General features: G+C 41.6%; 1 protein-coding gene across 1 annotated transcript in view; it reads right to left on the reverse strand.

The window, feature by feature from the left end:
- Positions 1 to 2,731: 2,731 nt before the first annotated feature.
- The window catches only part of FKBP1B (FKBP prolyl isomerase 1B), a 45,372-nt gene continuing 30,482 nt past the window's right edge, over positions 2,732 to 17,621 (reverse strand). The window contains exons 3-4 of the mRNA XM_063442097.1: positions 10,806 to 10,918; positions 2,732 to 4,610 (exon numbers count right to left, since the gene is read on the reverse strand). Coding sequence (XP_063298167.1) covers positions 4,482 to 4,610; positions 10,806 to 10,918 — 242 coding nt within the window. The 3' untranslated portion in view covers positions 2,732 to 4,481. The remainder of the gene's footprint in view (positions 4,611 to 10,805; positions 10,919 to 17,621) is intronic.

Here is a 17,621-nt window from a genome sequence, read left to right on the forward strand (position 1 = left end):
AAGCCCACTTGATCTGTGTGTATAATGTGAGGTAGGTTGTTTCCCTAGCTTCGGTACGGTAACTATATGGGCTAGTACTGTCTCGGGTGGCATTGTGCGAGAGATGATGGCTTCGTTGAAGGTGGCTGTTGAAGTTGCAGAGCTAGTAAGCTAATGAACCTCTTGTAGTAGCAATTCCAAAAAGCTATCTGGGCTTGGTGCTTTATTTCTCGGTAGAAAGTGGATGGCTCAGTAAACATCCTCCTCGACACATATTGATTTTAATATAGGTTTTCTTTTACATTTTGTTTATTAAATATTTGTAAAAGTCCTCTGCGCATCCCCACTTACCTGCTTCCGAAGAAGGGCAGGGCCCCAGAGCCAGGCTCATTATTCACAGTGTAAGGGATAATCTGCACTAGGGGCGGTTGCACATGTTTTTATATTCTCTTAAAGCTATTATCACTGGAATATATGAAAAGGGGAATTGTGTCACCAGAGTAAACAACTGCTGTTATTATTTGAGCCTATCTTATTGGCTCAATCCCATGTGAGTGCGACCAATACTGTATTTCAGTCACAAGAGTGCTATTTTTTGTTTTCCTGTTTTTCTTCTATCCTTCCTACTAGAGCAGTGGTGGGGAAACCTTTTCCCTCCAGATGATGTGGACTACATCGCCCTTGATGCTTTTGCTAGCATTATGGCTGTAAGAGCATTATGGGAGATGTAGTCCAAAACATCTGGAGGGCCGAAGGTTCCCCACCTCCGCCCTAGAGTGTAGTAGCAGCACTAGATATATTAGTCTAAGCACCTTCACCAGACACAGAGTTCTGTGAATTTTGTATATTAAGAAAGGTCTGATGACCCATAGCAAAGAAAAGATTTTATACTTTTACCCAGAGAAGGGAAATATGACATAGTGGAAGTGTTGGGTAGAGAGTTTCCATAGCAACCACAGCGCATGTGTTGTGTTCGCTATGGGTGGAGACCAAAGCGGCCTCCTACGTAAGGTAATATCTGCTCTCACTTGTCAGTCATTGCCTCAGCATTGACTGACAGCTGGGAAAAAAAAAACCTATTTTTAAACAATAACAACAGTATATAATGTCTACTGTGTTTGCTTGTTTTGTTCACTTTACATTGAACAGTTCTTCTGTTATTATATGTGATAAGAATGACCAATATTTTGTGTGACATTCTCAGATCTGCAGCACATAGATTTGATCCTATATCGGTCTATGGCCCTAATTAAATATTTTTTTTAATACGCTTTTCAAGTGATTTCATTTTTTGTGGCTAAACTGTACAAGTGATTCTTTCAAAATACTAAATGATTTGAAATAATTTATCCAATATTATGAAATCATTTAAAAAGCAACAATATTAATTCAAGGCCAACATTAAAAACATAACATAAAATTCATACAATATCATGAAATAATTCTAACAGAAAAGGTTAGTTTTGGGTCTTTCAGTTTTTAAAGCAGAAGGGGGATCGAATTATGCTTATGCTAAACTTGTGTGCTAATGAACGCGCCTTTCGTGATTTAATTGACCAACCTTGTGACAACCTTTCCGAGCAGCATGCAGGACTTGTCTGCCTTCTGGCAAGTAAGCACAATCTGTCATTATTTTAAAATATATATATATTTATATATATATTAAGTGTATAAACACACACATTTTTGAAGCATTTATTCACTAAACCAAGAGATGCCATTAGTTGAAAATTAACTTACATGGAGGATTTGGAAAAAAATAATCAAACTTGTTTTAACACTGTTTATCTCTCTGTTCTGTAGGTTATAGCGGCCCAGTAGCTCACACTGTTACAATTAAGAGAACACCCCCACCCCCGCACCCCTCGGTTAAGGGGTAACACTTACGCAGACAGACCTGATGGAAACCACCACTCGCGCAAGCACCAGCCACCTCCCGCAACCCAGCGACACATAAACCCAAACCACACTATAAGTTGTAGAAGGTCATACTCCCTCTAGAAAACCTTCATGCAAACCACCACCTCACTATAAAATCCCCCAAAGCCACCTGAACAACCTCACTGTTTTGCACACTCAATTGATTCTCCACAAAGTAGTTCAGGGCAAATAAGACCAGAGAAAATAAAATAAAAAGGTGCTCTTTTTCCTGTCATGTCATATGTAACTCTTGCATATACTCTTGAAATGTTATACTGAAAAAAAAACTGTATTGTCTGAAACAAGCGCTACTCAAAATAAAGAATTACATTAAAAAAAAAATCCAACTTCGACAGAATAGAGATTTTTTACGCGATTACCTGGTACTTCGTCCTAAATTTTGCAAGTCTGATTGTCAATTCAGCAGACATTACAGATTAATGAATAAAAACTGTGTGTTCTATTTTATACAGAGAATTAGCTTAAATTTTGAAGATGTGTTTTTGACCACACGAGTATAGACGTACGCTATGTCCTTGAGAGAGGGCTTGCTCTATTTCGAATGAACAATATAAAATGCCATTGAACAAGGTTGCGTAATCTGGTATTTAGCTTGATCTAGGTCTTCTATCACAATTAGTCACCCACTGCGGCCCATCTATTCTCACCCATCATCAATCACCTACAGTGGAACTCAGCAACTCTCATTATCCTCAGTCATCTCTTATCAGATCACCCTCTGCATGATTGTGCAGCTCATTCAGCATCACACACTATTGATAATATTCATGCCCTATCCAGTCTTTCAATAAACAATAAAAACCAACATACAAACTTTTAAAGTAGTGAGCTTTTATTATTTGTTTCTTCATATATATAGATCTGTATATATGTATTTAAAGGAGAGGCTTTGTTTAAAACAGCAGCAAGCGAGACTAAAAGGTTTGGGTCAGTGTGACAGTTCAGATATCTGTTTAATGCCCATCAACGCATACATTGTGCACAGAATTTTCTGAGCAACGTCCTTTATGTCACTAAATGATCATCTGTAAGGCAGTGGTTTTTTTTAAAAAGATTATTTTATTGTTAGTGTGAGTCATGTCACATGCAAATTAAAAATGATTAATTCCACAGTAGCCAGAAGTACGTTGAATATCCAACTGGGGAATGTGGAATAAAAAATAAAATAAAAATTTACAACTTAGAGATAGTGTTGTAGCCAGAATTTCTGTTCTTGTTTTTTTTTTGTTTGTTTTTTTTGTATATTTTCACAGAAAGCAACAAAGCTTTACGCTTCAAGACAAAAAGTACTGACAGGACTTAAAAAAAAAAGTAAAATAACAATAGCAATGAGCGCCCCCTGGTTGTGAAGCGTATATATATTTAATGTAATTTTTTAATATCTTTTTTTTTTTTTTTTAACTCTTCTCCTGGGCACAGACCAAGATCTGGGAAGATACTTAGATGTGTACTTTTTCAGTAATAGAGGTCAGTTTTCTTGAGCATTCTTCAAGGGGTAGTCCCACACAGCGGAAATATTAGTAACACATGTCACAAATATTGATCTACAGGCAAAGACCACTGGCCACAGGACACTACACAGCATTGACTGGCAGGAATTTCTTAACAAATATTTTAAAAAATGTATATTTAAAAAATCCACAACCAAGGGGGATAAAAAAGGTGGATTTTACATTACATCACGTATAGCATACTGTATGAAATACAATGAGAAGGCTGCCATGAAATTGATAAAGGTGCTGGGTTATCATAAATCACAGTTTCGTGAAACCATAAGTACATCAAGCAGTTTCTTGCTCGGTACCCACAAACCATTGGGAAAAAATGCACCTGTATGAGACAAGCAACTTACATTGAATTAAATATGCACCAAATAATGGTGCAAAACTTAGTATGTTGTTGTAATTTTCTTATACTTTTATACTTAATGATCTTTACATCACCATTACCAGGTGTAATTACTATAAAACTGGTTAAAAATAATATAAAAAATAAATAAAGGTTTCACTTTTAGTGTAGGTATTTTATCCCTTCCAAGCCAACACAAATGGAGTAGTCTTGTAAATTTAGATCCCCCGCTGTCTGGGACTACCTCTTTCAGAAGCAGAAGACAGGGTCACTTCTAGGTTCTGAGTCAACTGTAAGGACATCTTGTCTTCATGCCACAACAGTAGTTCTGTTCACTTATTTTTCCATCTATTGGGGATGGATCTGCCCAAGATATATCTACAGAATTCCTCTGGAAAACTGGTTCATGTGCTTAAACTAGTGATTATTATCAGAATCAGTCTGTCGCTTATAGATTGCTCACAACACACCTAAGTGCAACCCTGTCCCACTGTTAAGCCCTTTGCTGTCAGAGGAGGCTGCAGAGAATGCCGTCACTGCCTCCTTTGTCAGCTCGAGCGTTTAAATGTGAAGACTTGTTTACCCTCTCGCTGCTGGAGTGGACATCTGGCAATCTGCTCCAGCAGGGAGGAGGGCTGTAAGTAACGGAAGAGGATGATGGTGTCATTATGGTGGTGTCATTAGATCTCTGGCCAGCCCTTTCTCCATGCAGTTCACTCTATTCGCATAAGCTCCACATCAAAGAGAAGGGTAGCGTTGGGTGGGATGACTCCTGGGTGTCCTGTTGCTCCATACGCAAAGTCAGGTGTGATGGTCAACATTGATCTCTGACACAAGCTCATCTGGTGTAGAGGATGTGTTTTGGGGAGGAACAGGAAAAAAAAAAGAAAATGGCAGAGTTTATTTAATGCATTTACATCATGACTACATTTATTTCTATTTTGAAATTTAACACATCAACACAGTTTTAAACAAAAAACTGTAAGGACAGAACATCCATAAAAAGAAACATAAAATAAGTGTTTAGTGCAATAGTACAAATAGCCAGTTAACCAACCTTTTTGACATTTTAAATTTTTAATGTGCTAAATTAACGAAGAGAACAAATAAAAGTCAGAAAAAAAGGGGGAAAGGGTGTTTAGGGCCAAGTACACCCTGATAATCTTGGGAATCCCCAATACTTTTATAATAAAGTTCTAAACATCCCCTAGCTTTGCTTCCAAGCCACCGAGCCCAGATTGCTGTGTATGTCTACACGTACACGGATGAACTGTACACCAGCTCCTCCAAGACTCTGAGCTCCTCCATTCTGGTGAAACAAAGGAAGGTCCCCCTTTAACCAGAATAGAAGTAGCAGAGGTAGCTGCTGTGGTATGGTGGAACAAATAAGGGGCTGGTTAGAAGAGAGAGGGGTTGTCCGTAAACCTCATTATGATGGCAGGGATCTTCTTAGAATGGATACTATCTTTTAGAACTCCCACCACACATGAAGTAATGTCCAGAATTTGTTTTGGCACCTCCACCACTTACCATCACCAAAAAAGGTCAATGACCTGGAGGACCTGAGCAGTTCTGTACCATTGTGGTATAGGTGGATTCCTGCTTTTTGCAAGCAATGATGTATCAAATCCCATATTTTTGCCATTGCGGTGTGGTGAAAGTAGTGATGTCAAACAATTTTGGATGGATGCGCTGTGAACAGGGTAGCCCAGGAGATGAATCTTTTCAGTCCTGTTATTTCAGTCAATGAGGTTAGATTTACCATGCTTTAAGGTAATCATGCGGACTTACTTGACTGAAACATTTTTTGTAATGACAGTAGAATAGTGTACTGGTTCACATTCTGTAGCATTTAAAACTTAGTTACTGCTGTTGTTTTTAGTCACATACAGCAACAAAAAAATAAAAATAAGTGTATCTGTCAATGTTTCAAGCTCTTAAAAATAAATTAAAAAAAAGGCAAAGTGCAAACTGAAACATCGAAGGATACACTTATTATTTGTTGTTGCCTTATGTTAATAAAACATTTAAAATTACTTTCAAATCCCAAGAGCTCTCTCTTTTTTGCAATAAATTTAAAACTAAAGGGATGTTCTTGATTTCCCAATTTGAAAAATGTTACTTAAAGGGACACTCCAGGCCAGTGGCGTACACACAACCCATGGGGCCCTGGTGCGAAAACTGATCCATGTCCTGCGCGCTTACTCTGCGACCGCGGTATGTACGCCAGTGCATGCAGATAGACATACACTTAAAGGACCACTACAGACACCCAGATCACATCAGCTCAATGAAGTGGTCTGGGTGCCAGGTCCCTCTAGTTTTAACCCTGCAGCTGAAAACATAGCAGTTTCATAACTGCTATGTTTCACTGAGGTTTAATCCAGCTTCTAGTGGCTGTCTCATTGACAGCCGCTAGAGGAGCTTCCGTGATTCTCACTGTGAAAATCACAGTGAGAAGACGCTGGACGTCCATAGGAAAGCATTGAGTAATGCTTTCCTATGGGCGGTTTGAATGCGCGCGCGGCTCTTGCCGCGCAAGCGCATTCGGAGCTGAGAGGCGCATCGGGGCGGAGAGATCCCCAGCGCCAAGGGAGTCTGGCGTTGGCGAAAGGTAAGTGCTTAAGACACACACACTCTCACGAACAGACGCATACACACTAGCTAACAGACACACACATTTACTGACAGACACACACTCAGTGACAGACATACATACACACTCACTCTAACACACACTCTAACACTAACACACACACTCTAGCACTAACACACACTCTAACACTAACACACACACACACACTCACTTGAACACTAACACACGCACATTTTTTATTTTTATTTAATCCCCGAGCCTCCTTACCTTAGGGAGAGCTGAGGGGATTCCCTGGGGTCCAGTGGTGTAGCCCCTGCTGTCACCGGGCTGTCTGGCTTGCGGGCGCGCGAGGGAGCACTCTCCCCTGAGTGCTTCCTGTTCAGCTCCCTGTTCAGCTCCCTGTTCAGCTCCCTCGCGCGTCGCGTACTGATGCCGGAGCTGGAAGATGACGTCATCTTTCGGCTCCGGTATCAGTGCGGTGCACAAGGGAGTTGGGCAGAGAGCACTCAAGGGAGAGTGCTCCCTCGCGCGCCCGCCAGGTGACAGCAGGGCCACCCTCTTGGCGTGCATACCAAGTCGCAGGGCGGCCGGGCCCCCTGGTGGGCCGGGCCCAGTCGCGTCCCCTGCGACCCCGGTATGTACGCCACTGCTCCAGGCAGCCCTTTTTACTCACCTCGTTCCAGCGCCGGGAGCCTCGTGATGCAGCGCCCCCTATTTCGTCAAAATGACGAAATAGGTGGGCGCGAGCAGGGAGCAATCAGACGCTTCGCCGCACATACTTCATAGGGCGGCATTCATGTGCACTGAGCACTCTACCGTGCATGCGCGCGGTGTGCGCGGCCGCGAGCTGAGCTGACTGACAGCTCAACTCGCGGTCTTTGCCCGCCCCCCTCCTCTGCTGACTGGCTGGAGAGAGAAGGCGCGCACACAGTGCCTTCTCTCTCCTGCACAAGTCAGACGTATTTTAATACGTCTGACGTGTACAGGGCCTTTTTAGGGCCATACATGATAGGAAGTCCCTCTGTCCCTAACTCGGAGGTATTCCTATTAATCAATGTAAACACTGTATTTTCTCTGAAAGTACAGTGTTTACATTAGATTGCCTGCAGGGAGCTATAGATCTCATCTGAACAACTACATTAAGCTGTAGTTGTTCAGGTGACTATAGTGTCCCTTTAAGAAATACCTTTACACCTGACCTGTGCATTTCTATGTTTTTGTTTTTTGTTGTTGCAATCTCCATATTATTATTTTATTATTTATATAGCGCCAGCAAATTCCGTAGCGCTGTACAATGGGTTAGTTCATAAATGATGGGTGCAGTCCCGCATGTCACTTATTATTCTGTAGTATAATTAACATTTATCTCAGTGATCTGCCTAATTGGCAGTGATGTGAAAAAAATAAAATAAATATACATATATATCCATAGTCATATAATCGAATATATAGCTACTGCCATGGTAAGCGAGAGTCCGTTATGGATTTAAGACACGCCATTTCAGACAGAATTAGAAAATACAGAATCACTGATTAGGATAACAGACGTACTGCCCTGGCAGCGAGCTGTGTGATGAATGATCAGATTTCCCTGTGCAGTGTGCTTGCAATCTAAAACATTCCATCCAAGCAGGATTAGTTAAGAATCTAAGGCAAAACAGGGACATCGCTCCACAAAACGGTTTTCCGCTACAGCAAAACGTTCATCCATCTATGAAAAAGGTCTCATTTTTATTTAATGAATAGTTGACTAAGCAGTAATTACTAACCATGTCATGAAGGGCCCATGGCAGTCACAGATATTTCTAACGGCTAAAAATAGTCTGTGTAGGAAGGCCCTTTCACTGTCACCACACCAGATTGTGATGTTTCACAAGATGGTTTGGGCTTCAGTCTACGAGGGAATGATCTGTTCTATATAAGAACAAAGCTAAAGTCATTCAAATTAGAGAGGAAATCACCAAACCCATAAAGCAAGTCAGCTTGCTAGTGTGATTTAAGGGTTAACGGCATGTTCCCTATTGTGTAACTTTAGAACAGGGCTGCCCAACTGGTAGATTCCCCAGATGTTGTGGCACTACAACTCCCATGATGCTTTGCATGCCTTTAGAATGACAATGCATCATGGGACTTGTAGTTCTACAACATCTGGGGATCTACCTGTTGGGCAGCCCTGCTTTAGAATATTGCCTTATTCAAGACAAATTGGCACTTTCATAGACCCAGTGAGCTGTTTGGCCCTTATTAGTTTATTGAGCAGCTTCACTTGTACAACTACGCATCATATTAACCACTGCTGGCACTGGATTGAGGAGATAATAATAATAAAAAAAAAAAAAAAAAAAACAGAGGGAAAACACCACTGATAGCCTATTACTTGCCAATACAAAATTTAAAAAAAGTTAACAAAAAACGAATTTAGATGTTGGCATAAGTGTTTAACTTCCTGGCCATAAAGTATGTGCAAATGGCCTTCTGCAGCCATTTATGGTTTTCATGATGTCTTCCCTGACTAGGACACGTTTTACACGTTTTGGCAGTGGATATTTTTCTAGCGGAAATATTAAGTGTAGAGAAATCTAATGCCGACAACTTTTCTTTATTTGTAATTTTATGTCTTGCTGAGGTTCGGTGTGGCGGGGAGTTACAAAAGGCTTCTTAATTTGGATGGATTTCCCATTATTACATTCTATTAATTCTACTAGGACGAGGTTTCATGCATCTATGAATTCTTTCTACTTCAATCTTTTCTACATCAAATTTCACTTCGATACACAATGTATTCAATGCAAAATGTTTTATTTGAAATATCACTCACCATACGTCTGACCCAGCGCTGCCAAGTCCGCGCCTTTGTGGGTGTTGCTCCTCTTGTAACACCCACCTCAGATAGCACACACCCTGGTTTTTATTTGCCGTATTTAGGGGCACTTCCACAAGCAGGGCAAGCCTCAACCAAGACGACAATATTCTAGCTTCGTTGCCAGCGTCTGACATCAGTCACTGCTCTATATAACGAACTGAGCGCTAGGAGCATTCATAGCAACTGCAGAGCATGCGCTGTGGTTGCTATACTTGGGAGAGCATCCTACGGGACGTCTTTTTTGCTCTCCCTTGTCAGTAAAATTGTTAGCATTTTTTAAATAGATTTATCTCCCAATCTATACATTTGCTAAAAAAAACAAAAAATGAATTAAAACCTGCTAGCAAAATGTATAGATGAAATCTTATATCTCTTCCAAATAAGCATAAGTTGCATTGGGAGGGGATTACGGATACGTTTTCATCTTGGACCTTCAATATTTGCTTCTTCACATGGGGGGTATGTGAAAAAGATAACACAGGGTTATTCACTAGAAGGCTTAACTGTTCCAGATTGAAATCCAACTTGCAAAATAAGACTAAAATATCTGATCTGGAAAATCCTCCACCTCATCTACTGACTTGGCTATGTTAGTCTTATTATTATTAGTTATCAACCCACTGCAGTATGGCATTCACATTTCTCTGCCAGGACCTCATCCCACCACAGAGTAGTCATTTAGTATGCAGGACTGTCAGATTTGGACCGGGTCTTACTCAGTATAGCGTTGAAGTTTTAATATACTCAGTACTTCCCAGGTGAAATGCATATCATACTAACAGGATGGGCACCGTCAAATAATGAAAAAAAATATTTGAAGTGCCGAATTAGAATACATTTAAATAAACACCAAAAATGGTGATCTGTTTTCTCCTCTGTACCCACAAGTACTGTTGGGGGCAAACATTTGATGGAGCAGTCACCGTGGACAGAAATTTAATATTCCCCCAGGATTGCTCCTCATATACGTATCCCTGTATCTTTCTACTTCCCAACTAAATTAAACTAATACCAGTGTTTTAATAAAAGCTTCTTTGTTAGGGTAACCCTTACTGGTAGGGTCTGCCACCATTGAGAAAAGAAAAACGTAAATTCATAATTCCGCACGTACACCAAGATCTCCCTGCAGTCCAATCCCGACATCACTACCCTGCACTTCAGCAGGAGGGATATCCTGAAGTCAGGGCTGATGGAGAACTTGGAAGAACTTAGGGAGGTACAAATGGGGAGGACCATGCCACCATTGGTAATCCGTCACCAGCACGCTGTGTGCACTAACAAAAAACACCTTTAACACGCATATTGCAGGCTGCGAATGACTCTGCTGGAGGTAAACGTACACCTCCTGGCAGAAAGGTTCACTATCTCTTACTGAAATTCTGCACATGCAGACTCCAAAAATATGACCACATCAAATCAGTGCAGTGGTTATAGTGCATGGGGGGGGGTAACCCTTTAAAGAAAAACAAACATTTATTTGCTTTCATCGCCACCCCCTCTTAGTACACACTGACTTTATTTAACGCTGATCAATAACAAACACAGGTGTGTTCAAATGGTTTCATGTAATGCAATCACCTGTGCAATTCCTTCCTCCCATCCTTTGATCACTTCCCCTCGTCCAATCTTGAATTTGAAAGGCTTGTTTCTGTCTCTGGAGGAGTCGAATTTCTTCCCATTCTGCAGCATCCCTGCAAAACATTGGATTTGTTACCATTACATCAAAAATAAAAACAATTCACGAACTGGTTGCAGTACAGTTTTCATTCCCTTCTTGATGTCCTATTAGTAAGACGGCCCTCCAGATGTTATGGACTACATCTCCCTTGATGCTTTGCTAGCATTATGGCCCGAATAGCATTATGGGAGATGTAGTCCAAAACATCTGGAGGGCCGGATATTGCCCACCCCTGATATAGAGCAAAGGAACCAAACGATATCCAAGCTTTGCCATACTCTAAAAATGGAATTGTTGCAAAGTTTAGGTTTGAAAATCACTTGCAGAGCTTTAACTCTAAGTCTGCACACCGGTTATACTGAAATGGTTAAGAAAAAAATTAAAAAAGGTCCAGATAGTTAAACCGGCACTGTCACATAGTACAAGAAGGTGATCTATAGAAGATCTAACACAGACCATACATATATGTTAAGCCACACGCCTCTACGGTGCACTGAATGAGAAACTGCCAGTTATCAGTGGCTTGAAATTACAAGATGCCTTCTGCAAACAAACTGGCAGTGACTTGCTAGCAAATTGGCCAGCCCAAACGGAAAGTTAAACTTCACAGGCATAATTGATTTTATGGACATGGCAAAGCTTGGTAGTAGGGGAGGGAAAGCCCATAATGGGTATGGAAAGGATGAGACCGAAATATCGCTGCCACCCACAGGAAATAACATTTGTTCAGATGAATATACGAACCTTTATCTAGCTATATATTCTTTCATATACCCCGATACTCTGCGCCGGTAGAGACACAAAGGTTCTGAACCCCTGTCTCAGATCACTGGTGCCATCATCAACTCGGCTTGCAGACCTGGCTTGCTTTTTTATTATATTGTTACTTTACTTCACACATCCAATCAATGTCCACATTCTGCGACGTTCAGCTAACACACAATTTCTGTCCATTTCACCGGATACAATTAAAATGCTTCTTCATTCTCAGATGACTTCTGCAACTCACTACTAATTGGTTTTACAGTCCATAGTGAATGCAGCTGCCAGACTTATCTTTCTGACCTCCTGTAATATATTATCTCTCCCTGTCAGTTTGGCTGTCCCCTAGTCCGCAGCCTGAACACAGCCTTAAAGGAACACTATATAACGTTAGGAATACAAAACTGTAATCCTAATACTATAGTAAGCCCCATGTCCTTAAAGGAACACAACCATGTATTTCTGACCCTATAGTGCAAAACCAACAATTTAGGGGGCTTGTCCCCACCCCAATCCCCCCCCACTCCTAGCCCCCTTAAAAGGAATTAAAACTCACCTTATTTCCAGCACCTCGTGGGTCTACCGCCCTGCCCCCTTGGTGACATCATCAGAATTGCATTGGATAAAATCGGCAAGGGGCGGGACCAAGTGCCATTTTGGCCAATCCGCATCTCCTCATAGAGATGCATTGAATCAATGCATCTATGAGGAAAATTCTGCGTCCCCATGCAGAGCGTGGAGACGCTGTACGGCAGTGCTGCCTACTGTGCAGCACTGAGCCAGGAAGCACCTCCAGTGGCCATCTCAGGAGTGGCCACTTGGAGGTGCCCGTAGGGGCAATTTAAACACTGCCTTTTCTCTGTGTCCCTTTAACTTTTTAGGTGCCCCCGCAACACTCATGTATAAAGGGTTAAAAAACCCTCCCTCCAAATCACCGCAATTAAAGAGCCAAGGTCCCTCAGCGCCATCTCCATTTCCTCCTTCTGTGACGCCAGGCCAATGGAGGACTTAATATGCATGCGCAGTAAGTGCCGTATGAGCATAAGTGCTTTCCTGTAGGAAAGCATTCAGTCAATGCTTTCCTATGGGTATTTTGAGGATGCTGAACGTCCTCATGCAGAGTTAACATCCGTGAAATCCAGGAAGCGACTTGGAGACAGCCACTAGAACATATCTTAACCCTGCAATGTAAACAATGTAGTTCCTCTCAAACTGCAATGTTTTCACTAGCAAGGTTAAAGGACCACTCTAGGCATCCAGACCACTTCAGCTTAATGAGGTGGTCTGGGTGCCAGGTCCTTCTAGGGTTAACCCATTTTTTCATAAACATAGCAGTTTCAGAGAAACTGCTATGTTTATGAATGGGTTAAGCCTTCCCCCTATGTCCTCTAGTGGCTGTCTCATTGACAGCCGCTAGAGGCGCTTGCGTGCTTCTCACTGTGATTTTCACAGTGAGAGCACGCCAGCGTCCATAGGAAAGCATTATGAATGCTTTCCTATGTGACCGGCTGAATGCGCGCGCAGCTCTTGCCGCGCGTGCGCATTCAGCCGACGGGGAGGAGAAGAGGAGGATCGGAGGAGGAGAGCAGGAGGAGATCTCTCCGCCCAGCGCTGGAAAAAGGTAAGATTTAACCCCTTTCCCCTTTCCAGAGCCGGGCGGGAGGGGGTCCCTGAGGGTGGGGGCACCCTCAGGGCACTCTAGTGCCAGGAAAACGAGTATGCTTTCCTGGCACTAGAGTGGTCCTTTAAGGGGACAAGGACAATGCACCCAGGCCACTTTAACAAGATTAGGTGGCCTGTTATCCCAGAATTAACTAAATCACTGTATAAAGAATACTGTTCTTGGGTACAGAACCCTTTGTTAGAATGCGATTTCTTTTAATAATGCATTTTGTATAATTGTACTGGGGGGTGGGGTATCTCTTTTTAGCTAATGACAGACGGTGCTACACAGATTTTTCAGTTGTTTATGCAATCTCGTTCCTAGAAATGTTGTGTTCGTACGGTTTCTGTACACTACATTACGTTCTGTTCTGTTCTGACATTACACCGTTCCTTTTACTTAGCAATAAACATTGTGTTGGAATTCAAAAGGATAACCTCATATGTCCATATACTTCACAGATCCACACACGGTGGAAGGAGGGGGATCTTTACTTTCTATAGATATGAAGGCTTCTTTATAGTATTTCTACGTGACATCTCTTGCATTCTATTCATCTCGTGACAGAACCCTCCCGGTGCTTGGCTAGGAATAACAGGAATGAGAGTGATTTGCTGAGAGACCACGATTGTTTCAATTAATAGAATTTTTGATTTCCAATTACATCAGCTCCCACCTAAAATGAGCCACAAATGTATTTTGTGGCTTTCTGTACGAGGAAAAAAATAAGAGAAATCTCATGGTTCCTGGTACCCACTCTTTGCAACATAAGCGTTCCAAAGAGTGGGTACCCAGGAACCATGAGATTTCTCTTATTTTTATATATTTTATCAGATAAAGTATTTGGTAAATTAATTAATTATCTGCTGCTTACGTAGGAAGACTAATTTACAACATGGGAAACACGAGGACATAATTGCTATCGCTGTGATGAAACACGTGCCTGGGCAGTTAATAAAAAGGATATACACGGTTTAGGAATAATCGGAATAACAGAAAAGGAGAGGATTGAGTTTATTTGTAGAAATAAAGCCGGCTATTAAGAAACTGTTTTATGATGATCATGTGATTATCAGGAATAATGGGTAGACATTTGCATATAAAAACACCCATACATTAAAAGAGTAGCCCTCAACAGTTTTACCCCTGGACACCTGGGGAAGGGGACGTATGACCGCTGCCCATGCCTAGTGGGTTGGAATTAAGAAGATATATAGTTGCTAGTCTAAAGGAGGATTCTTAAGGAATAGTTGGGGGTTGGGACTTACCAATCAGCAGGAAAAGTTGAGGGATCCTGACTGACTTTCCCACCTCCCTCCCTGGTTATGGTATTGGCGTGGGGTTTTTCCCTAGTGTTTTGTTTTGTCACAGCTGTCGGGATTCCTGCACTACGGAGCCGCAAAAAGGAGGAAGACGTGGAGTCTGTTTCGGTTACCTACAGTCTGGACGATGCTGATGGCAAGTGCCGGCTGTTAGGGCTCATGGCAATAAGGTGGGAGAAAAAAGGTCTGTTGGGCTAACCACCCAACAGCTGAAAATTATTACATGATTTAAAGAGGTAGCCGTTACCCTTTCCAGTTTTGGAAATGGAAATATATGGTCAGCAGTTATGTCCTAAATCTGCTGTAGGCACCCAAACCACTTCAGCCCATTGTACTGAAGCTGCTTGTTCCTTTGATGCATTGGCATGTCAGTTACCATGGGCAGTATATAAAGACCTGACATGATAACACAGCACAAAATAATATTTTACACCCACAATTTGATGTTCTCTGAAGCCTGAATGCAGCCAGACAAAGCTTCACATTTTCTAATAGAGACCCGGTGGTTTGTGCTATATTGATTACAGCAATACAACTCTCAATAACAGACATCACCCAGACGTGTTTTCACGTTGGTTTTTAAATCAGTGAAAAAAATGAAATTAACCTGCAATTTATCTACACTATACTTTTTTTTTATTTTAGTAGTTAAATATACTGGATGATAGCAGATAAATGGATTTAATCTAAAAATAAATCACTAAAAATAAAAATAAATAATGCTTACATGATTTAGATTCAAAAGATTTTTCTTTAAACATCCATGGGATAATTGATTTTGATTGCCATAGCAAAAATACCCCCTTCCTTCTTCCCACAAAGTATTTATTATGATTTGCTTGCAAAATCATTAAAGGAACATTCCCATTCCATAACCACTTAATCTCTTTGAAGTTGTTATGGTGGCAGAAGTGCCTGGATGCCATCTTACTTTCAGGGGTAAAGCAAGTTGCGGTATCAGTAGGCTGAAAGCACCAGCTGACACTCCCTACCTATTACTGTACATAAGGCGCCTAAGGAGAAGACGGGAAGCAGAGATGTAGGGTGCCTAGGGGACCAAATTCATGGTTAAACAGCTTGAGGACATTTTAACCCCTAAAGGCAAGACAGTGCCCAGTAACTGTGCCAGTTGGCACATCAGATCCTTGGTACTGCAAATTTTTATAATGTACAATTCCCATGATGGTTATCTGGCCTAAAGGCTGGCTGAGCACCATAGAAAACGTAGTCCACAAACATATAGGTTAAATTATCTGAAAAAGAAAACTACACAGTATTTTCAGTATAAAAAACAATAGGTAGGGTATAGAATAACCAGACGTTACAGAAACCATTCACAAACACTCCATGCAACTGGTAATCTTTACTAAAATCCAAGGAGATTCGAAAGATCTCAGTGGAGAATGGTACTACAGTACAAGCTTTCTAATAGGTTGTTTTTTTTCTCTCCTAGTGGGTCTCCCATGAAAGTACTAACCAGGCTCGTCGAGTCTGGACTGCTTCTGAGATCTGACGAGATCAGGCACTTTCAGACTGCTATGGCCACAGGCGCCACAAGATGTTTTTGAGCAGATTATGTGAGGCAGATTTTTCAGGTACAGGTATAAGACCACATAGGTCATAATGGAACAGATGGGCTTATATATAACCCTTTCTACTCATTAACTCAGAAAGATTATTGCCACCGTAGCAATCTGGGTCGTCAAGATTAGGGATGCATCGAAACTTCAGCTGCCGAACCGCACGCAGGGGAAGGGGGTTTAATTAGCCCAAGGCAAACTAAGCATTTGACTTGGACGGTACTAACCAGGTCTCCCTGCTCTGTCCCTCGCGCATGCCCGCAGTTTGCTGATGCCGTGGGAGCCGGAATATGACGTCATATTCCGGCTCCCTGCATCAGTAGACGGGGCCCGAGGGAGCAGAGCAGGGAGATCACAACTCCCTCACCGCCTCTGACTAAAACACAGCCACACGCCTCCAAGCAGCCCCACTGGACCCCAGGGACCGATCCACGTGGTCTGTGTGCAGGGTCCCAGTCCCCTTAACCCTGCAAGTGTATTTCTTGCAGTTTCTCAGAAACTGCAATAATTACTTTGAGGGGTTAACTCCACCTCTAGTCTACCAGAGGGACTTCCGGGTGGTTAGGCGACCAAAAGTCGACTAACTGATGCTGGACGTCCTCACGCTATGCAGGAGGACATCCTGAGTCTGTATCAATTCTCCCCTGAAGGGATTTAGCAAAGTCCAATATTAATAAAATTATTGTAAAAACACTATTTTAAAATCATTTGGGGAAAAAAGTTATTTTCGGTTTCGGTTTTTGGCCAAGGGCATCCTACATTTTCGGTTTCAGTCCAGAATTTTCATTTCGGTGCATCTCTACTCAAGATTGTATCCCAGCAGAGAGAGTCCTAATCAGCAGGACGCAAAGGCAGGGATGACAGATATGTAGAACACATCATGTCAGCCAAGGGACCTCATTAGAGACATTGTAATAATTGCATAATAAACCAGTTTTTGCTCTTAATGAGTTGAACAATGAGATGTGTAATAAGATCCGCATCTTTGTGATTCTATTGTATAATTCTACAATGCCTTAAATATAGAAGCAATAATACGATGTATACCTATTGCCACATTTGGACCTCAATCAATATAGAATATGATAAATGCAGACAAGTTCTCTATATTTTTTGTTTTACCTGAAGATACCTACTCTGTTTACCCTCTATGTTCTTATTTCTTTCTCCTGTTCTCTCATTCCCCCTCCCCCCCCCCTTTTTCCCCTGCTTCTCGCTTTTACAGACCCAGTCCCATTTTTAACCTTCCAATGATGATCATTTTGGGATTGTTCAATAAAAATTAAAATGGCATTATAGTCTATAACCTGCACAGATACCTGGGTAATTACTTTGAAGTTTAGCAATTCTCTGTTCTAGCACGTAAGGGAAAAGAAAATGCAAATGTCT

The sequence above is a fragment of the Pelobates fuscus genome, chromosome 2, assembly GCF_036172605.1.
Source record: "Pelobates fuscus isolate aPelFus1 chromosome 2, aPelFus1.pri, whole genome shotgun sequence".
In the NCBI taxonomy this organism is placed as follows: domain Eukaryota; kingdom Metazoa; phylum Chordata; class Amphibia; order Anura; family Pelobatidae; genus Pelobates; species Pelobates fuscus.